Source organism: Pristis pectinata, chromosome 33 (assembly GCF_009764475.1).
Source record: "Pristis pectinata isolate sPriPec2 chromosome 33, sPriPec2.1.pri, whole genome shotgun sequence".
Taxonomy (NCBI): domain Eukaryota; kingdom Metazoa; phylum Chordata; class Chondrichthyes; order Rhinopristiformes; family Pristidae; genus Pristis; species Pristis pectinata.
Window position 1 is genome coordinate 8,789,568 of NC_067437.1, and position 23,056 is coordinate 8,812,623.

Sequence of the window (23,056 nt, forward strand, 5' to 3'; positions counted from 1 at the left end):
TGCCCCTGGGGCTGGTCAAAGTCAAAGTTGAGTTTATGGTCATATGCACAAGTTCATGTATGCACGGATGCAATGAAAAACCTACTTGCAGCAGTGTCACAGGCACATAACATCAGGTAAGCAGCATTCACAAGAAAAAAACAATTAAGCATAAATATGGCACAATTTTTACAAGAAAGGTGTTTGGGGTACTGCAGCTGGTCGAGGCAGCAGCAGTAGTGGGACGGGTGGGGCCTTTTGATGAACTGAAATGGCCGATTGGCTCATCTCTATTTACCTGGTAAGCAAATGCCTGGCTTCTTTCTTTGGGATAACCATCCAGTTTTATTCTTTGCAGCCATTATCATTGGAGCAACTGTGGGCTCTCTGCTGGGTCTGACCCTAATTGGCATTTTGCTGTTCTTCATCATCCATAAAGTCAGGCATCAGAGGTAAGAGTCCTTGCGCGGTGGGCTCTGATGAGTATGTACTGATGGGGATTTAAAAAAACTGATGGTGCCCAATCTACCCCACCACTGATAAGTAGCATTACCAGACGGAGTAGTCAAATACTTTGCACTTTGACGTAGTACCCTGCCTTTGGAGTCCCACCTCACTCAGGTTACTGTTGTCTCTTTATTCACTGGGTTATTCCAGTGGGAAGAGTTTGAAGTATTTTTCCTCCTTTTTTCTAAGAGAACATGAAACCAACAAGTTAAATCCATCCAGAATCCTTATAATTATGAATAAAGTTCAGAGTCAAGTCACAAGGTGACTCCGAATTATATCTTCCTCATACAGTAGGAGAATCTTTCTGAAGATCTATCATTAGCCAGTGTAAAGTGAGCTTCATTCTGTATATGACCCTTGCTCTCCCTGACCTGGGAATATTTGATGGAACAGTATCGAGGGAACCTACTTACCAAATTGTCCTTTTCCTCTGCTGTAAAGAGAGCATTAATCCATATCTAACCCATTATTATTTTCTGCTGTAGAGGGAGAATTGTTTGATCCACACTCTGCCGTGGGAGTACTTGATGGTACAGTGTAGAGGGAGCTTTACTCCAAAAGTACCCCACTTTCTTAGTGTAGAGGAAGTTTTACTCCATAACTAACCCGTTTTTTTCTAGTGTGGAGGGAGCTTTATCTTTTTTCTAATCTGTACTGCCCCTGCTTTGGGAGGCTGTGACAGGACAGTGCGGAGGAAGCTTCTCTGTATCCAATCCATGCTTTTTTCCAGTGTAGAGGGAGCTTTGCTCTGCACCTTACCCATGCCATCCCTGCCCCGAGTCTGTTTGATGAGACAGTGTAAAGGGATTTTCCATTTTTAATCAGTAGATTAATGATGCCTGGTCTGAAAGTAGGGAGTCACAGGAGTTGTCAGTGGGAGGTATTAACGGTGAGATTGTGATCCTCTGGAATGACAGTTATGTGCTTCAGCAACACTTTTGATTTGGACCTGCACCAAATTCCATTCACCCTATGCTCACTCACTTCTATTTTGGCAAAGCAACACCTCAGTTTAAAAAAGCATTATTCTTGTTTCCACATCCTGCTTTGGGCCTATCACTGCCTCTTTCTGTAATCCTCTCCATTCTCATAATCATCCAAGACCTATGTGCTCCTCCAAATTAATCACATCACAGGCAACCAATGCCCCAAATTCTGGAATTTCCTTCTTAAAACTCTCCACCTCTTTTTTTCGTCCTGTATGACCTGACTTAATATGTGGATCAGCATGAATTTCTGTTTGATAGTTTTCTTGTAAAATGCCTTAAGACATTTAAATATATTACAGTTATTGAAGTTAACATTAGTAATTCTTTTATAAAATTCCAGGAAGCAACATGATCCATCAATGACCGCCCTTTCTTCAGCATACAAGTAGGTGGAACTTTTCTCTGTTCCTGATGATTCTGATTATGTCTCACTTCCCTCCCTTTGAACAGTGTCAGGTTGTTCCATAAAATTGCAGCTGATATCTCTATATCGATGCTGGCTGCAATCAGAATTGCATTGGCCTCTCTCTGACTTATTAGCATTGACGACTTGCACACAGATAATGAATCGACATCTGAATTGCACCAAGCAGTGGTATAATGCCCCAGTCATATTCAGTCTCTGCTGTTCCACATCTGCGGAGGAACTGCTGGGACAACCAGTCATAGAAAGCTTCTGTCTGCAGGAAGAGTGGAGAAGGAGGGACTTCAGGATCTCACCTAAAGCCCTGTAGTCCCTTGCATGGGCTTCTGTATTGTGGAGGGCCGTCGCTGTCAAGTGACAACACTGCCCATTACCTGGTCGGAAGACACACCACTGCCAATCAAGGTTTGGTCCCACCCCACCCATCAGCGCACACCTGACCATTGGTCCATTTAAGTACCTTTGTACTTGGCCTTGGGCCATTGGCCTTTGTAGTCAATTAGTCCTTGCTGGCACCGGGCCATTGGCCTTTGGAAATTACCTGGGTTGGGCCCCCAGCCCTCCAGCACTTTAAAGAGCGCCACATGTGCTCGGATCTCTCTTTGCGACCTTCGAGGGACCACACTGCTTCACTCCAGGCAGAGTACCGTGGAACGGTGCTGGAGAAATCATTGGTGAGTTGTGCCCTGTTTAAGGGTTGGGAGCATTTTAGTTAGTGTCCCTAGTAGCATAGAGCCATGCCCGCACTGAGTCAAGGGGTGGTGGGTATCGTACTGCATTTCCTTGCTTGTATGTCCCTACTTTGTTGCGTGTGTGTGTGTGTATTTTACTGCGGTTGCAATTTTCCCACACTCGCTATAAATCATGCGTGTGTGCGTGTTATTCCCATTGCCATTTTCCCACTTGTCATTTTGTAAATAAATCATTTACTGCCAGACTGTGTTCAGAGTCCTTGCCTTTTGAGACCCCAAATCTGTTTCACAACAGCTTTATATGATCTGTTAAAAGGTGAAGATCTCTCAGTCATTTTTGCCCAGGATGCAGCTCCAGCGGAAAGGTATCATGCCAGCAATCTAAACTCATGAGTTTAAAACCCACTATAATACCACAGAAAATGACTCTGAAATCTATAATTGAAAACCTAATTGGTTCCTTTAGGGATTGGACCTGGACTAACCTCCACCTTGTTCATCCATTACCATGTGAGGTGGCACTGAAAAAAATCTCCATTATTACTTAGGCAACAAGTGCAATGTGGTTGCATCATCCATGCCCAAGGGCACTTAGAGAAAGACTGGTGGATGCTCTTTGTCTCCTTGTTGCTAAAGGTTGGTTCACCGTTCTCCATGATTGCCAATGTGAAAAGGAGGAAGTCTTCTTATGAACAGATCTCTGGTGTTTGTCTTGGTGTTGCTGCTGTTCTAGGCTTGAGTCACTATTGCCAGGGTTCTGTCAGCTGAAGAAGTCCTTGGGAATGTGGCATTCGTGCAATAGCATAGATGTGCCAACTGGCTGAAAAGTATTGAATATTACACTGCTACCCATGACCAGTGTTAGAACACCCTGACTCTTCCCTCAAGGCAGTTTCATCCAAAAAGACAACACTGCCTCATCCTGCCACAGTCGCTTCACTAAGGGAAATGTCCTTTGTAATGTCTTCATGTAATTTCATCCACAGGATGATTTAAAACCTCACTTCCACCAGCCCTCTTTGTCTGCTCCCTCCCCCACCCAGTACAGTCTGGTTTCAGGAGGCCAATTGTATTTCTTTGAATGCTGCATTTAAATGGGGATCTTGCTCCAGTGTGGTTGATATTAGAAGGAAATGTGAAAATAGTACTTAACACAGCCCTTCCAAGCCCATCCTCCCATAACCATCACTAACGGGTTCCCTCACCCTCCACAGCCTTGGGTAGTTCTGGTTGAGCCAAATGTGTCCCAGTTGGCTTGCTGACTGACTTTAGTTGAACAAATTGTCACAGCAAGATCTCACAAACAGCTATGTGACAATGAGCTTTTTTTCCTTTTGCCACATTGATTAAGGGATGAGTCACTGCAGGACCATCTTCCTGCTCTTCAAAATAACACCAAAGGCCCTTTGATGCCACCAAAGAGAGAATGCATGGCCTTGGGTTAACGTCTCACCTGAAAGATGGCTCTTCTGATATTGTAGACTCCCTCAATATGGCACAGAAGCATAAGCCTAGATTTCTGGGCAAGGTTTTCATTGCAACCTTATGAGTCAACGGCAAGAAACCACCAGTTGAGTTAGGGTAAACACTTGAATCAAGTACATCCACATTAATATCTTTTACACTCTGTTTTGTTCCCTAGGCCCATTCCTGTGAGTGAATACAGGAGTTACATCCAGCGCAAATATGCTGACACAAATATTGGCTTTTCTGAGGAATATCGGGTGTGTATGTTTCGCTGAAATATTCACTCTGAACACCTGAAAACTTGCTTAACTAGAAAACGCGGTGCATCGTCAAAAGTAGGTGATACATGTTGCACAAGGCAACAAGGACTGTTATGGCTATGTGGCCACCATTTCATGACTAATGAACGCAAGTGTAGATGTGCTGCCCAGGATCAGTCCTTCCCAACCTCTTCTTTAGTATGGGCTCATTCAAACACTGGAAATTTTTTGCAACCCCAAAGCAAGGCAATCATCATGTGATTGATTAGGTTCCAATACCAGTGTAGGATATAATACATTAACAAAAAGCTATTGTTGAATATTAAAACTCTTGCTGTTGGTAAATCCCTTACTGGCCAATTGAATAGATCAATAATAATGCATACTCAAGTATCTTTGTCACCCCACATTTTAGTTTTGTGTCCCCAAGATTGGGCACCACTGCTCAGGACCCAGCCTTAGCTTTCAAAAGATGAGGGGAGGGTTTGTGGTGGAGTCACATGGTGCAGTCAGGGACATTGAAGAGCCCCAGGGTCAGTGATTGGGGTTCGGAGGTTCAGGTGCAGTGCTGATGGAGGTGCTGAGAATAATACAGGCGAGAGGTGTTTTGCATGGACAATTTCATGTGAAGTCGCATGGGGCGTGACTTCACATAATGTGCATCTGACACGATTTGCTGATCAGGTGCACAAGCATACAGGTGCCCAGAGTGGCACAAAATGAACCAGAAAAGACCGTTATTACGTTTCACTCTGGTAAAATGCACTGCTGGGTTATGCAATCAAAATTTTAATCATTGTGTTACAACATCCAAAATTGGTGAGCTTCATAAAAATCATGAGCACACCAGGTTCACAGTTTATCTTCTCACTGATCTGCGGACAGTGTTGTGCCCAGAGTAGATTTATAATAACATCATGGAGTCCAATAGGTTTGGATTCTCCTGACATGACTGACAAACAATCCCTCTTCAATTCATTGTAGAGTCTGGCAAAAGTGGGTATAGACCAGCCGAAGGAAGCTTCCCAACTCACAGACAACAAAGTAAAGAATCGATACACTAACATCTTCCCATGTAAGTACTCAGCTTGGCATTTACAAGTAACTCTGAAGATCTTGGCAATGGTCCTTGTCTTTCCACTTCTCCCCAGCCCTCCTGATGGAGTTGCCCATGGATTACATGGGATCTACACCACAGAAGCAGGCCATTCAGCCCATTTGTCCCATGCTGGTGCTTGTCCTCCCGTCTTCCCTATGTAGATCTATCAATTTAACTCTTATCCCCATCTCCCTTGTCCCCTTAAATGCATCCATATTATTTGTGGAAGGAAGTTCTCACTACTCTTTGGGCAAAGAAGTTCCTTCTGAGCTCCCAATTGGATTTCTTGGAGTCTTTGTCTTATATTGATGGTGTTTTCAAATCCATGCTGACTGTTTGATAGGCATATGTTGGCATGTTGGGGATGTGCAGATGTTAATTAGTCTGTGCCTTATGGCCTAAAAAATTCCTGGCTCAGCCCCTTGGAAAATTTCCCAGCTGTGGTAGGTCGGGAGCATCGGTTGTATGGCTAATTCCCACCACAGATTAAATGGGGTAGGCTCAATAGATCTTTCTCTGCCCCTTTTTGTAATTTTTTATATATAATGATGAATGGTGTGACTGGCAGTCTTGACCCAAAATGGTAAACAAATCTCAACTTAGACTGCACCCAGAGGGAAGTGAGCATTTCTGGGCACCACATCATAGGAAGAATCTGTAGGCCTGTGAGGGAGGTCACCTTAGGTTTACCATAATGACACTTGAACTCCCCTAGAGGTTAAACTACAAGGAAAACTACAAAAACTGGATTTATAGGGTTATTTGGATGAAGTTTTTAAAGTATTGAGGCAAACTGATAAAGGTGGACAGTGAGAAACATTCTTCTGTGGTATTTAAGTTCTCACTTCCAAATCCTGACATCTTGATGGTAGTCGGGTAAATTAACCACAATGCTACCACACCAAAGATATTAAGAGACATAAGGAAAAGGTGGGTAGATGAACTGGTCTGAGGGGCCAAATGGCCTACCACTGTTTGTCAGTACTGTCGGATCTGATTATTTTCGAAGGAGTCCAAGAATGAGTTGAAAACAACTTGGTGCTTCACAAAGTTTTATTGGAAAAGTTTAAAACAAAGTAACAGTCACAGAGCACATGGCACTAGCTTTACTACTAGGAGACGAGCCGAGACAAAAAGAACTAAAGATGGGCTAGGGCCGGGCAGAGGGTGGCAGAGCAAGAGAGTGATTAACAAAAAAAACGATGTCTTTTATACCTGAGATAAGAGGTACTCCTTCGCTAACAATAGTCCAATCAGGAAACCTATTAGATACCTGCGGCAAAACCAACCAATGAGAAAACGCATGTTCACCTGATGGACGAACCAATAAGCTAGGGAGTGGCCATTCCTTGAGCAGCCACTTGGGGTGTATTAAACACTATACATGTTAGAAAAACTACTTAAAGCAGTCAAATCCAACAATCCCCCCTTTGATTCTAAATCACCCATTTAGAATTATTACATCTGAAAATTCAGAGGCAGAAAAGAAAATAGGTACAAGAATCTACACGTCCTTCAAAGCATTATGTCATGGTTAGACAGATCAGTGGATGCACTTGCACGAGTTTGCATAATTCTACTAATGATCACCTTTAAACAAGTAATAAAGATGTAGATTATGATAAGACATATCAGTATGAAGATTATGACTAAAAATACAACAACAACTAATATTAGAATAGACTTTGTGATGTCTAGTAGTTGTCAACTTGCTTGAAGTCTTCTGGCTGGCTAGTGATTTGCTCACTGTAGCCCAGCAGCGTAGGCACTGTGACCAAGAGGTTACTAGCACATTAACCACAGCACTTGTTGTCTTCATCTGGCACCACTTTAGTCCACTTGCAGTGGCTGGCGTGTGTCCACTTTCTTTTACCTTCTACCTTGACTACCGAATTGGTAATCAACAGTACTTGGTAAGGGGCTTCCCACCGACCTCCCAGTGGTTCCTTGTGTGGTTTCTTGACCAGGACCCACTCACCAGGAATCAGGGTGTGTCGTCCTTCCGATGGACCGCTCCAAGCAGCAGAAACCTGTTGGGAAGCAGACTGAACCGCTTGGGTTAATTTCACACAATGATCAACTAAACTATCATACAAAGTGTGCCACATGTCCACTGCGTCCAAACCTGCTCCATCCGATCAAAGTCCCCCATTCTTTGCAAGGTAGGGGGTTGAACTTGCGTTAAGTCTGTGTTTGGACTTGTTGTTGTTGAGGCTGTGTTTGGAATTGTTGTTGTTGAGGCTGTTTATGTCAACACTTTTTTGCACTACGTCCCTTCTTACCACAGAGTTGACACCTCATTTTATTACCTTGTGGTCGTGGCCCAGACCAATATTGCTGTGCATTGCAGTACCACTTGACTGTTGGTTAGCAGGTATGGGCAGTTGGTTCATCTGTACTGATCTTATTTGGACTTCGATACCTCACTCCACTTGTTTGGCAGTTTGCACCAGATCACTGTAGGAAATGGCAGCTTCACTCCAATTTGCTTTTGTTAGCCTCACCATTTTGGCAACATCTGGTTTCAAGCCATCCATGAATGTTGAATTGAGGAGGCCATATTTATCTATATTACCTTCAGTTATTCCTTGAACTCCTGAATAGCTGATCCAAACTGTCCTATACTGGTCTTCGTATTCTGATGCCTTTTGTTTGTAATCGACCACTTTCCTCCAATCGATCTGCATTGGGGCCTGTTCTTTCAACCACCTCTTAATTGCATTCCGACCACCTCTTAGGTCCTGTCTGTCATCTCCCATGCTGTCATCAATTCTCTCACTTAACTATCTGGTTTGCTGAGAAGACAACATAGTGGCCAAAATTTGGAGGCCTCCATATGGATGTAGTTGGTATATGTTCTTGATTCGACAAAGTTCAGTCCAAATGCTTAAGTTTCCTTTTTTAGTATGTGGAACTTCTCTGGACCATTTGTCAATTTTTTTCTGGGTCCAGTGGTTGATGGTAAACATCTTGTCTCCTTTCATTATCTCCATTCTCATTCTTGCATGCTTTGATTGCCTTTGTTTTTATTGGGGCAAGTTGTGACATGGCTGCCAGACCACTTCTCTCATTGCTGTCATCACTTGAGTCACCAGAGGTTTCCGTTAAATCAGTGTTATATCCATTCCGCAGTGCCTTAGAGTTCCAAGGGTGGTGCTGTTCATGAGGTCTGTTTGATCCTGTGCTGCTGGAAGGACCGCGCACTGAAAGTCCTGACTCTTGTTTATTGAAGCTGATTCAGTCTGCCCTGGAGTTCCCCACATTTTGCATTAAGTTGGTTACATTTATTGCTTTGTTTTCTCACTCGTTCGGTTAATGCAGAAAGTTGCTCTTTGGACTTTTTACTGTCTCTGTCATCCTGTTCCTTCAGCCTGTTACACATTTCTTCCTCCTTCCCCAATTGTTCAGTTAATTTATTTGCTTGCTCAGTCGATTCACCATGTGCTCGCTTTAGCTCATACACTTGATGTTTAGCTCAGCACGGTCACGCTTAGATTCATCTATTTGGCTTTTTAACTCAGCACACTGACTCTCAGATTCAGTGATTTGGCTTCTTAGCTCGGCACACTCACACTTTCTTAGTTCTGTTAACACTGCAATCGTCCAGCCAGGTTTTGCCTTTCCCGACCACACTTTCTGAATCTTATTCCATATCTTTCCAACATCACTCATAAGCCAAGTTTCACTTGACTCAGCAACAATAGCACATTTCTTCTGGATTGCTTTGTTAATCACATTAAATTCATATACTTTATTCCAGGAAGCACTTAAACCCACAGTTATCGGTTCTCTCTCAGCTGGAGATGCTGTGATTTGTTTCTCAACTCCAGACATTGTTTCAGTTCAATCTCAATGAATACTCTTCACTTAGATGTTATCAATAGAGTTTCAACCCAAAATATTTCAAATAGCAAGGTAAAATAGAGTTTTCTTCTCACTCTTAAGCTTCCTTCAGATGGTGTACTGACACAGAATCCAATGATTTCCCCAACAATTCAGAAATGGAAGATGCCCTTACCTCCTGTCTTTGTCTGAGGAATTTTAAAACTCTGTTTTTCATAACCATTCTGCCGACTGCGCCAAAATCATCGGATCTGGTTATTTTCGAATCCGCGGGTTCTTTCAGGAGTCCGAGAATGAGTTGAAAACAACTTGGTGCTACACAAAGTTTTATTGGAAAAGTTTAAAACAAAGAAACAGTCACAGAGAACATGGCACTAGCTTTACTGCTAGGAGATGAGCTGAGACAAAAAGAACTAAAGATGAGCTAGGGCTGGTGTGGTGGGGGGGGGCGGAGCAAGAGAGTGATTAACAAAAAAAAATGACACCTTTTATACCCGAGATAAGAGGTACTTCTTAGCTACCAGTAGTCCAATCAGGAAACCTATTAGATACCTATGGCAAAACCAACCAATGTGAAAACACATATTTACCTGATGGACGAACCAATAAGCCAGCCATTCCTTGTGCAGCCACGAGGTGTATTAAACACTATACGTGTTAAAAAAAACTACTAAAACAGTCGAATCCAACAATACTAATGCATCTATCAAAGGTGTTGCAGTTGGCAGGTTACAAAGGAAAGTTCCTTCCTCATAGGTTCCTTCCTCGATGGGCCGAATGGCCTAATTCTGTTGCTATGTCTTGTGGTTTAGGTGCATAAGGTGGCTTCTCATTCCAGTGAAGACACAAGAGACTGCATATGCTGTGTGTTGCTCATTCCAATGACATTGTTTTTCTCTCTTGCTTCTTTCAGATGACGCCGCCAGAGTTAAACTTAGTCGTCAGCCTGATAGCAGCTCTTCCGATTATATCAATGCAAGTTACATGCCTGTGAGTTTTGCACACAGAGGGCTTGTTTCTGTAACTATGGAAACCCCGCCCCAAATATTCAAAGCAAAAAGATTCTGAGAGACTGTGACTACCTCGGTCAGCTGTCCAAGCTGTGAATTGAAAGGACTGAGGAAAATCCCTTCAGCTCCCCTGTTCTTGAAAGGTTATCTGAATCTGGGATTACTTCCTTATTTGTTACTCTTACTCATGTACAGAGTGATGTCAACATTTACTACCATTTGTACTTTCCCATGAGAAACTATTAAGGATAAATTAGTGTCTGGCCAGAAGAAAGTTCAGAATTTGTTACGTCGGTGTGTGAATCGGGTCACATATTGGTAAGACTAGACAAAGGTGGCTGATTTTGTTCCTTCCTTCCTTCGTTTCGATTCTTTTGCTACCCATCTACACTATGGGATAATCTACTACAGCCAGTTAACCTCCCCGCATGTCTTTGGGATGTGGGAAGAAAGTTGGCACCCAGGGGAAACAGTGCGTAGTCAGAGGAAAATGTGCAAACTCCACACAGACAATACCCGAGGTCAGGATTGAACAGGTCACTGAAGCTGAGAGGCAGCAACACTAACTGCTGTGCCATGCACAAAGGATTAGCGTGAACCTGTTGGGAAATTGCAATAAACTGGAAATTATATGGTCACCATTACAGATGCTGACTTTTGTATTCCTTAATTCTCCATTATTTAACTGGTTAAATGTGTCAGCTCTAAAGTTAGGATTTGAACTGCCATCTCCAAATCACAAATTCAGGTCTTTGGGTTACCTTTCAGTAATTTGCCTTCTCGTTCACTTGCAAGAGCAAAATATTCCGGCTGCTGGAAATCTAAACTAAAACAGAAAGTGATGGAAGTATTGAACAGGTCAGGCAGCTACTGCAGAAGGAGAAACAGAGTTAATACTTCGAGTCAAAAGCCTTTGATCAGACTTTAGAATCTTTTCCAATGAAAGGTCTTTGACCTGAAAAGTTAACCTTGTTGCACTCTTCAGAGATGTTGCCTAACCTACTGAATATTTCCAGCATTTTCTGTTTTATTCTCAGTTCATTTACTGATCCATTTTGTACCATGTGACTTTGTATTAAGCCAAAGCACTTGGAAGCTTGAATAGGCAGTCCTGAATCATAACGTCATTGAGACAATATGGCACAGAATCAGATCCTTCAGCCCACCCAAGTCTGTGCCAGTATTCCCATCTTATTCTGCTCACAGTCTCATCAACTCCTTCCAGATCCTACCATTCCCCGACACAACAGGGGAATTTTACAGCAGCCAATTTGGTGGTAGACCTTTCATCAGAACAAGCCCAGTTGAGTATTTCCCACATTTTCTATTTTTGATCTCAGCTATCAAACCTGCATATTTTTGGGATGTGGGAGGAAACTGGAGCACCTGGGGGAAACCTATGCGTTCACAAGGAGAACATGCAAACTCCCCTCAGAATTCCTGACTGCAATGAATTCTTCATTTAAATCAATTAAATTATCTGTCTTCAATATCTTAAAATGTTCCTCAGCTTGCCAGGAGAGATTTTCTCACAATAGGTACAATAATCTGTTTGTTTTATTGCCATATTTTATCCTATCCAGCAAATCGTATCTTTCAAAAGCATAAAGCTATAATTTGGGAAACATTTATGGTGTATTTCTATACAGGTGACACCTGCATTACAGTTATTTAGGTTATGGAATTTCACCCTTATAGAATTCACAAATCATTACCCAAAAATTTCAGATATGGAATAAAATTCAACCTCACAGAACTTGTGTGAAAAAAGTAAATTAATTAACACAAAATTTATTTCTTTTCAACTCACATTTCTTGACACATGTGCAGGTGATGCTGCTTCACGTTACTGAAAGTCATGACATGGCCCGTTTTCTAGAAACGCAACCCCTCGGTAACGCAGGGGCCACCTGTGTGGAGGTAAATCAGGTGTGGGCTATAATTGCTAATCTTCCCAGCATGCTGCATTCCAAGCCTGAATTAAAGCAAAAATTATCACAAGTGCAAGAGGAAAACTTGAGTTTTAAAGTTGTCACTTCATTACGATCTGAGGAGTACACTTACTGCACAGACTTCAGCAGTTTAAGAGAAACACCCACAATGAGAGATGAAAATCAGCTGGAACAATGTGCCAGTAGGAAAGTTGCTGAAGCATTAAGAACAAAGGGCATAGTACAGTGGAAAGTGTAAATCAACATACTAATGTGAAATTTATCTTACTTTCACTCCTGCCGGCCATTACATTGAGGGTAGTTAGAGATGGGAATTAAATGCTGATGCCCACCTCCTGAGTCTGAATTAAAGAAAAAATTCTCCTAAGTGCAGACAAAACCTCTACATTGATGACTCCATTTTGGTGTAGACGAGGCGACCATTTTGTGGAGCATCTTTGCTCTGTCTGCAACAGCCATCTCGAGCTTCTGGTTGCATGTCACTTTAATTCTCTTTCCCATTCCTACATCGACCTGTTTGTCCTTGGCCTTCCCCATTGCTACGGAGCAGCCAAATGCAAATTGTAAGATCAACATATACTGTTTCAGTACCATACAACCCAAAGGCATGAATATTGAATTTTCCAATTCTGAATAACCCACACCACTGGTGCTCTTCCCCCACTCACTTATCATGCAGTTTTCTCCCTTTGATCATCCCTTCTATCTCCTTCCCCACTTGGTTTCATCTCCCTGTTATCCCCTCTCCATCTGGCTCCGCCTATCACTTACCAGTCTCTATCCCACCCCCCACTTTGCCCTGCTATATACTGGCAATATTTTCTGTTTAGTCTCAGCCCTGATGCAGGGTGTCGACCGAAAAGGTGACTTACACCTTTTGCCTCCACAGATGCTGCTTGACCTGCTGAGTTCTTCCAGCATTCTGTTTTTTTTTAGCTTAGTTTCAGTTGCATGAGAGGGAAACTGAGTTTCAGAGTTGTCATACCATTATGATGTGCTCAGGTTGCTTAAATCTCATGTACAGTGCACAGTCTTCCTTCTCTGAGAGTATTGTCTGGGCTCTCACTGACTGAACCCACACTGCACATCTCTGGCACCATCCAGTGTCTGTCAGTTCCTTTGTGTTGTCGCAAGCACAGGACTTAAGACGGAGACATAGCTGTAAACAGAACTGACGGCTATAACCAGCAGTGCCTGCTACAAGAACACATTGAAGCCATACCAGGTTTGACACTTAGCCCTTAAAGTTAGCCTTACATGTAAATACACCATAAGGAACTTGTGAGCTCTGTTTAGTGTGTCTTGGGGTGAATGATTGTAGAATTTACTAGGTGGGCTCTGGGTGTTAGTTGAGTAGCCTCTACCAGACCCCATCTCTTGCTCCCCTGACCCTTCCCCTCCCATTCTAAATATCCAGCCTCACATATTCCAGCCAGGAGGGTACCTCTTCCCTCACTTTTCTTTTACTTCTGTTGGCTTCTCTTCAAGGTTTTCCTGCTGGTTTCTCATAGGGTTACAATCTCGATAAGGCGTTCATTGCTGCCCAGGGACCCCTGCCAAATACAGTGGTGGACTTTTGGCGAATGATTTGGGAGCAGAAGTCAGAGGTCATTGTGATGCTGACCAACTGTGTGGAGGTAAATCAGGTGAGTCCCTAATTCTCAGTTTGAACCAGACCCAGTCCCCAAAATAAAGCTCTCAATAAAGATGTTGCCAGGACAGAATTCAGGAGTCTTCCCAAATCATGAAGATCTCTCCATTTGTTCATTGGCTGCATGGAAATGAACTATTAAAAAGTGAACTTTTCAGGTTTGTTTCGCTTTTTAAGGCCCAGTTTTAATCTGAGATGATGCCAACATACAATATCAAAAAACTGTTTCAGTACAGATTTGAAAAAACCATCTCTGATATAAGTGAGCTCAGATATCTGCTGACATCCATGCACTCCAAGTTTGGCCCAAACTCAAAGCAGCCTCCAGGGGGATGTGAATGGGGATTTACCCCCATCCCCATACATCACCAGTACCTATGAAGGGATGAGACATCCTGTTTCTCACCAGCAGTCCCATTAAATCTGTGACTACAGTTTCCCCTCTGAAGCTCTTTGCTTCCCTTAGTCGTTTCTGTGTCCAGTGAAAGGATTAGAGGGAGACTGAGAAGAATCTTTTCCATCCAAAGAACTTCATCTAGAATGGCATCTAGAACTTGCCTGCTCAAAGAGTACAGGAGGCAGAAAATCCTTTTGCAATTAGAAAGGTACCTGAAGTAGCTGTTATGTATGGAGCTACAGAAAACGAGCTGGGAAGTGGAATTAGGGTAGATAATGTTTTCAACCATTGTGAACAACGTGATGATTGGGATCTCTTTGTACATGAAGTATCTATGATTGAACTTTGAAAAACAGCGTAAATTGTGGCAGGATACACATTAACAACCTTACAGTCTACCTGAAAGATCACCAAGGCAATGCTGCTTTCAAAGCTGTGGCAATCTTTCCACCCACCAATGCCATGGTGATGATGAGCTGTTAACCCTCTCTGGGTGTTATATGGTGAGGAAGGGCTCCCCAGAGCCACCAGACATGAGGGCCCATTTAGGTGTTAACCTAGTGTTTGGAGCTGGATCTCTGGTGTCCAGTACAAAGATATTGTGAGATGTTTGATCCTGGAATCTTCTAGCTCGGAGGCCAGAATGGAATCATTTGGTCATAGTTAGTACCATGGCTCACTGTGAAGAGGATTGCATAGCCAATTCCTTGTTCAATTAGTCCCCTGACCAGCTGCCCAATGGGCCAACCTATTATACATTGTTTTGTTTGGGGTCATCCTTAAGCTTGTTTTAATTGGTTCCAGATCAAATGTGAACACTATTGGCCCATGGACTACACCACCTGCATCTATGGGGACATCGCAGTGAATATCCTTTCAGAAAACATCTTGCCTGAGTGGACGATCAGGAATTTCATCATCAAAAAGGTGGAGGGTCATTTACAGAGGGACATCAATGGAGAACTCGCTGATCGCTGACTGATCATTCTTTTATCATTGAATTGAAAACAACCCAGATATAACTACAAGAAAGCTCCCAACCTCAGAACGATGGCTTAAGATCCTCCCAAATCTTTAACGCTTATCTCAAGTTACTCTAATCTCATTTGGATTTACATGAATCATTTCCTCGGGGAGCCTGTTCCAATTACTTCCCATTCATGCGCTGAAATATGGTTTCTGTGGATCTGTTTGAATTTATCCTACAGGCTCCCTCCATCTACCAACAAACCATTATCCATGCTTCAGGCTCAATTGTTCCAAAGGTCTCATTGCCCACACCTATAGACGCAAAACACCATTGGCCTTTGTTGAATGTTTTTACCAAAAGTCCTTAACTAACATTGCTTAAACAAATTAGCTGGTCATTATCACATTAATGTTGCTGGAGCTTGTTGTTCATAAATTCACTCCTACTTTACAATGGTGACTACCCTTCAAAATGTTGTTCATTGGCTGCAGTGATTGTGAAAATGCTATAGAAATGTGAGCTGTCATGCATGTTTCTTATTTTCTCATGCAAATACCACCCCTGCTCTTTATCCATGCACAACTCTCCGCTCAACTATTTCTTTTCTTGGTTGGTTGTTCCCTGCTTCTTTTTGTTTCCCTTTCATTTCCCATTTGCAATAAAAGCAAAAAATACTCAGCAGATCAGGCAGCATCTGTGGTGAGAAAACAGTTAATATTTCAGTTTCAGATCAGACCTAGGAAAAAATAGAATTGAAAGACAGTTTAAGATGAAAAGAAAGGGAGGAGAGTCAAAAGGTGTCTGAGATGGCATGGAAGGCAAGAAATTGACTTGTGGCAGGGTTGGAACATTAATACAGCCTTGTGCCATCAAATGTCTGGGTACAATGTCAACATGGGTAAAAGGTAGAAAAGGGTGAATTGAAATATCCAAGGTCCTGAGGAATCCTTACAAGATGAACGTGGAGAAGTTATTTTCTCAAGGGAGAATTTAGATCCGAGGAGTCACTGTTTAAAAATGTTTAAGTAGTGTCTTTGTTTTTAAGGAAGAGGTAGATGGATTATGAATGATGGTTAGACAGTAATAAGGGGTTGAGGTTGGTGTCAGATCTTTTGATATGCAGAGCATGCTGAAGGGGCTGAGTGATCTACTGCTAGTATATTTTTTTGTAAAATAATAGGACAAATAAAAAACAGATGATCGCAGACGTAGGATATGGGCACTTGAATGAGGTAACAGAGTGCGACAAGTATCTGTGGACCTGGTTGCATTGGGAGGTGTAGCTTTTGGAAGAAGGGAACTAAGTGGCAAGGGGTTGTGACTGATGCTCTGCCTTCTTTGATTAGGCTAGATATTCAGAGCCACATACAGTCACCCAGTTCCACTTCACTTCCTGGCCAAATTGCAGTGTTCCTAAAACCACAGAGAAGCTGCTGAAGTTCCAAAATTTAATCCGGGATCACCTGAACAAGAATCAGGGAGGACTTCCTGTCGTACATTGTAGGTAAGCTGCTCGAAAGCTCCGCTTTGTTCAGTTTTGTCCACACTTTAACTCTTAGATAAGGCTATGTCTTAAAAGGCCCATCAAGACTTTCATTACTGCCTTCTTATAAACTACAATCCCTTCGCTCCAGCCTTTGTCTTGTAGACTCTTCATTAATGTATTCACTAGGGATTTGATTGCTAATTTCTTAGCCTATTTAACAAGTTATGAACATGTTCCAGTTGAATAGTATGAAGTAGCAATGATGAGGGGTGTTTTAATCTTTATTTTCTGGTGTGAAGGAGCTGGATTAACATCAGTACGGATACAAGCTCTAACACAAGGCAATGGAGAAGAGAGGTTACTATATGATAGTGAGAGGGAGCTAGATTAACATCACTGGAGATCAAATCTAACACAGCGCTGAGGGACAGGAGTTACTGAATGACAAAGACACAGGAAACTGCAGACGATGTAATCTGGAGCAAAAGATGGAGGTACTCAGCAGGTCAGGCAGCATCTGTGGAGGCAGAGGGGTGGTTGACGTTTTAGGTCAAGACCCTGCATCAGAGTATAGAGGAATACCCAGTATAGAGAGTTGAGAGGGAGGAGTGAGTCAAGGTCTGGCAGGCCATAGTGGAACCGGGTGAGGAGAGATGATGGGCAGATGGAGTTAGGCCGGGAGGGGGTGCAGGGGTTGTGGAGGGGAGGCTAGAAGACGAAGAGAGTCTGGAAGGTGTTATGTGGAACCAGATAAAGAAGGGATATAATGGACAGATGGAACCAGATGGGGGAGGGCTAGGAGACCCAGTAGATTAAATGTGTGGGTGATAGGCAAATGGAAACAGGCCGAGGCAAGCATCTAAATTGGTTAGCAGGTAGGGGAGAGGGGTTAGGTAAAGGAGCATGAGAGAACTTGGGTGGATCAGAAGCAGAGAGAAAGTAACACGGGGTGTGAGTTGCCCGAAATTGGAAAACTCTGTGCCCATACCATTGGATTATAGACTAGCTAGCAGAATATTGAGGTGTTGTTCTTCTAGTTTGCGTTTGGCCTCACACTGGAAGTGGAGAAGAGGACGGTAGATCGGTGTGGGAGTGGGAAGCGGAGATGAGCTGGCATGCAAATGGGAGCTCAGCATGGCCATTGCGGACAGAGTGCAGATGCTCCTTAAAACAGTCGCCTCGTCTGTGCTTGGTTTTGCCGATGCACAGGAGGCCACATCGAGAGCATCGAATGCAGGAGATGAAGTTGGGGTGAATCTTTGCCTGACCTGGAAGGGCTGTTTAGGTCCCTGGATGGTGGTGAGGAAGGAGGTGTAGAAACAAGTGTTGCACCTCTCACAGCTGAAGGGGAAAGTGCCAGGGGAATGAAAAGGGCAGGTGTGTAGGGATGAGCAAACCAGGGAGTCATGAAGAGAGTGGTCCCTGCTGAAAGTAGAAAGATCAGGGAGGGGAAGGTGCAATTGGTGGTGGGATCCCATTGCAGCTGGCGGAAATGACACAGAGTTATGTGCTGGATGATGAGGCTGATCGGGTGAAAGGTGAGGACCAACGGAACTCATTTGGACAGGTACATGGATTGGAAAGGTTTAGAGGGATATGGGTCAAATGCAGGCAGCTGGGACTAGTTCAGGTAGGTAACTTGGTTGGCATGTACAAGTTGGGCCGAAAGGTATGTTTCCATGTTCTATAACTCTGTGGGGGAGGGGGACGAACAAAAGTCTGGAAAATGGAGGAAATGTGAGTGAGGGCTCCGTCAACCACAGTAGAGGAGAAGCCACGTGAAAAAGGAGGACATTTCAGATGTCTGGAACGGAAAGCATCATCTTGGAAACAGACAGAGTAGATACAGAGAAACTGAGAGAAAGGAATGGTGTCCTTACAAGAGACCGGGTGAGAGGAGATGTAGTCAGTGTTGCTATGGGAGTCAGTGGGTTTAAACTAAATGCCAGTCGACAATTTGTCTCCTGAGATGGAGACTCAGAGAGATTCAGAAAAGGGAGAGAGGTGTTAGAAACGGTCCAAGTGAATGAGGGTGCGGTGGAAGTTCATAGCAAAGATAATAAAATTGATAGAGTGAGGGGAGCTGGATGAACAACAGGAGAGATGCAATCAGAAATACAGGATGCTGAGGGAGAAGGGTTACTGCGTGATAGTGTGAGGGAGCTGGGTTAACATCAGGAGAGATCCAGTCAGCAATGCAAGGCACTAGGGAAGAAGGGTTACTGACTAACAGTGTGAGGGAGATGGATTAACATCAGAAAAGATACACTCAGTAATGCAGGCTACTGAGGAAAGGGATTACTGAAGGACAGTGTGAATGAGCTGGGTTAATGTCAGGAGAGGTCCAATCAGGAACATAGGGCACTGGGGGAGAGGGGTAATTGTGGGACAGTACAAGGGAGTTGGATTAGCATCAGGAGATATACAGTACATTTGGTTAGACTGTGCTGGAGGAGAGATTACTGAGTGACAGTGTGAGGGAGATGGATTATTGTTGGGGTGAATAAAAACATTTCCAAGGAATGCCTGATTTAATCCGAACTTTTTATGACGGGTCATGTTGCTATGGAGACTGAGAGAAGAAAATAAATCTGTCAATGACAATATCCCTGTTTAATTTCAGCGCCGGTGTAGGGCGGACTGGCACATTAATAGCCCTTGACTATCTTCTGCAACAGATGGAAAAGGAGGCAGTGGTCGATGTTTATGGGATCGTCTATAAAATGAGGATGAATCGGACGTACATGGTCCAGACTGAGGTGAGGAGTTGCTACTTTTTTTTGGCTTTGGCGTTATTCATTATCACTTTGATTTCCTCGCCAGCTCAGAATGTTTCAGTCTCTTGGCAAGCCCTGACCAATTCTCAAACCACGGTTGCCGACAATACTCTGACCTCCCACACATTCACAGTGTTCTTTCATCAAGAATTTGTTCCATATTATAGTGAAAATTCATTACCTGGACTTTGTCCCTATACACGATCACATGTCATATTATCATGGGGCATAAGCTGTGTCTTGGTGAGTAGCTTTCTGTCTTTTAGGTCTAAAGGTTTTGTGTTTGTGTCCTGTTGAACTTGAGCACAAAATCTAGGCTGCCTCTCCTGGTGTAGTACTGAGTGCTGTAATGCAAGTCATTGACATCTTTTGGATGAAATCTTACATGTTTTCTCAGGTGGTTGCAAAAGATCCAGTGGCTCTATTCTGTAGAGCTGGAAGTTTATCCTGTGGCAAGTATTTAGCCCCCAACCAACTTCCATAAAACAGATTACTCTTGTCATTACCTCATTACTGTCTGTGGGAGTTTGCTGTGCTCAAATCATCTACCACGTTGCCTGCATTACAGGAGTGACAGTCCAGCAGTGCAGCTAGTTCAGCTGCTGCCTCACGGCTCCGGCAGCCTGTGTTCAATCCTGACCTATAATGCTGTCTGTGTGCACATACTCCCTCTGACCATTTGAGTGTCCCTCCAGGTGTTCTAGTTTCCTGCCACATCCCAAACACGTGCGGGTTGGTAAGATATCTTTATTAGTCACATGTACATCGAAACACACAGTGAAATGCACCTTTGCGTAGAGCGTTCTGGGGGCAGCCCGCAAGTGTCTCCACGCTTCCGGCGCCAACATAGCATGCCCACAACTTCCTAACCTGTACACCTTTTGGAATGTGGGAGGAAATCGGAGCACCCGGAGGAAACCCACGCAGACACGGGGAGAATGTACAAACTCCTTACAGACAGTGGCCGGAATTGAACCCAGGTCACTGGCGCTGTAAAGCGTTATGCTAACCGCTACACTGTAAATGGCGCTAGTGCGTGTGAGAGGTGGTAAAATCAGGGAAGAGTTGAGGGGAGTATGGGGAGAAAAAATGGGATTTGTGTAAATGGGCGGTTGATGGTCATCACACACTCGGTGGGTTGAAGATCCTGTTTTGATTGTCAACAGCGACAGTAGTTCTTTGGTTTTGCAGAGGTTTTGATAAACCCTAAGCCTGTGAAAGCACTACAAATATACTGATAGTGTTCTCCAGGTGGATAACACGGTGAAACATGAACAGTGTATGGACAAAACTTGACAGCAGGAACCCAAGTGTCCAGGAATCTGGTGCGCAGGGATCCATGGTATCCCAATACTGGTAATGTTTGATGGGCCAGTGCAGAGGGAGCTTTAATCTGTATCTAACCCATGCTGACCCTGTCCTGGGAGTGCTTGATGGGACAGTGCAGAGGGAGCTTTACTCTGTATCTAACCCATGCTGACCCTGCCCTGGGAGTGCTTGATGGGACAGTGCAGAGAGAGCTTTAATCTGTATCTAACCTGTGCTGTCCTGCCTTCGGAGTGTGTCGTGGGATTGTCCAGAGAGAGCTTTAAAATACGTTCTCAGCCTAAAACATTAACTGTTTTTCTCTCCACAGATGCTGCCTTACATGCTGAATATTTTCAGCGTTTTCTGTTTCTATTTCAGATTTCTAGCACCTGCAGTTTCTTTTATTTTTATTTAATTGGGTGAGCTTTAGTCTAAGCCATGCTTTCCGGGCCCTGGGAGTGCTTGATGGGATGCTGTAGGGGGAGCTTGACTCTGTATCTAACCTGTGTTATCCCTGCCATAGGAGTGTTTGCTGGGGCAGTGCAGAAGGAACTTTACTCCATACCTAACCTGTGCTGTGCCCACTCTAAATGTCTTTTTTTATTTTTTGGGATGTGGGCGTTGCTGACAAGACCCAGCATTTATTGCCCATTCCTAATTGCCCTCGAGAGGTCAGTAACCATAATGGGAATAATACCAAATGTCCCACTTTTCGATCCCAATGAACTCCTCCTCCCCCACCTGCATAAACTGAAGCAGCTGAGGTCAGAGACCACACCCATCCAGTTCAGTTTTCGCAAGATCAACCTCCTTCATGTCATTTCCCTCTGCGGCCAACTCCTTGTACAGTTGGTGGAGGAGAGGACACAGAAGGGCCTTTCCCTGTCCAAGGCACAGAGGTTGTCGGCCCTTCAGCCACCATCGAAGCCTCAAATCTACGGGAAGGTTGTATTTTTCATGAGGACTGCAGGTGAAGTCCCTGCAGGTGTGTGTTTCATGACAGTGAGAACCCTCATCTTCTTCCTTTCATAACCACATGATTTACTTCCAGTACAGATGTGTCTTCTCATCTCACCGTAACATTTCTCCCTCTCCGTCTTCTGTTCCTTTAGACTCAGTATATCTTCCTACACCAGTGCATTCTGGACACGATTCAAAGGAAATCCATCAACGAACATATCTACCAGAATGAAATGGACGGCTTCTATGAGAGCATCAGTGATATCGATGCTGTAAACGATCATTACATTTAGTTGCAGCACTGTTCCCTGCAGTCATGTTTCTATGGATACAGGTTGCACTCTGTAACTGTGTTTGTGCCTTTTTCCTTTATTGCACCATCCCCGATCCTTGTGCAGCTGGACTGAAACCTGCAGAAGGCTCTGTCCTTCCCAGTCTTTTATACTCACTCAGGTGCCATTACTCCACAGTTGGGTGTGTCCAAACTCTCCAGTTCCCCATTTGTGAATTCTACCTCTGGCTCACTATCTGCTCCAGTGCGTCTGAGTCTGTCTCACTGTTTGTATGAATCTTCGTTTATATCAAACCACCCCATCATCTCTGCCTGCTCCACTATTTCTGTCTGTCTCTCACACTATTTCCACTAACATCTTGATGTGTGTCTCACTCTCCATACATGACTGGTCTGTCTACATCAAACTGCTCCCTCCCCGTGTCTGTCCTGCTTTTTGCTTCTGTCCACCTGTCAGCCCATTTCTGTGGCTCTGCTTACATCAAACTATATATCTGTTGGTCCCACTGTCTCTCTCCCATAGTCTGTGACACGGCCTCTGTCCATCCTAGAGTCCGGCCCGGAGTCTGTCTCAGAGTCTCCAGACACCTTACCCACGTGAGTAGCCACCTACTTTCTACACCACCTCCCACTATCTCTGTGTCCACAGATCGTTTACTCTTCTGTTTTATCCCCTTAGTACATTCCAAAGTTTGTGTAAGTTTTCACCAGGAGCAGCCAAGAGTTATTTCCTCCTGAGAAGGAGCCTCCTGATTCCAGTTGACAGAATGTCCAAATGACCTGCAGTCTATGACAGGGACGTCAGGCACAGATTTGCCTGCAGACTATTGTCTCCCACCTTAAGTGTGGGTGGACACAGCGAGACCACAGCTGGGCACTGTGGTTGGCCGTACAGACTCTGGGTCAGACTCTAGTGTGGACAGAGACCATGTCACGGACTATGGGAAAGAGGCAGTGGGACCAACAGATATATAGTTTGATGTGAGCAGA

General features: G+C 43.8%; 1 protein-coding gene across 3 annotated transcripts in view; it reads left to right on the forward strand.

Moving 5' to 3' along the window:
* LOC127585698 (receptor-type tyrosine-protein phosphatase H-like) overlaps positions 1-22,060 on the forward strand; it is a 123,984-nt gene extending 101,924 nt beyond the window's left edge. Inside the window, exons 15-18 of one of the 3 annotated variants that reach the window (XM_052043393.1) lie at positions 5,306-5,396; positions 10,177-10,253; positions 13,737-13,871; positions 15,078-22,060. In XM_052043393.1, the coding sequence (XP_051899353.1) occupies positions 5,306-5,396; positions 10,177-10,253; positions 13,737-13,871; positions 15,078-15,251 (477 nt within the window). In that variant the 3' untranslated portion in view covers positions 15,252-22,060. Of the gene's footprint in view, positions 1-5,305; positions 5,397-10,176; positions 10,254-13,736 lie in introns of all 3 variants that reach the window. The other 2 variants (XM_052043392.1, XM_052043394.1) reach the window with 2 other exon arrangements.
* Positions 22,061-23,056: the final 996 nt, after the last annotated feature.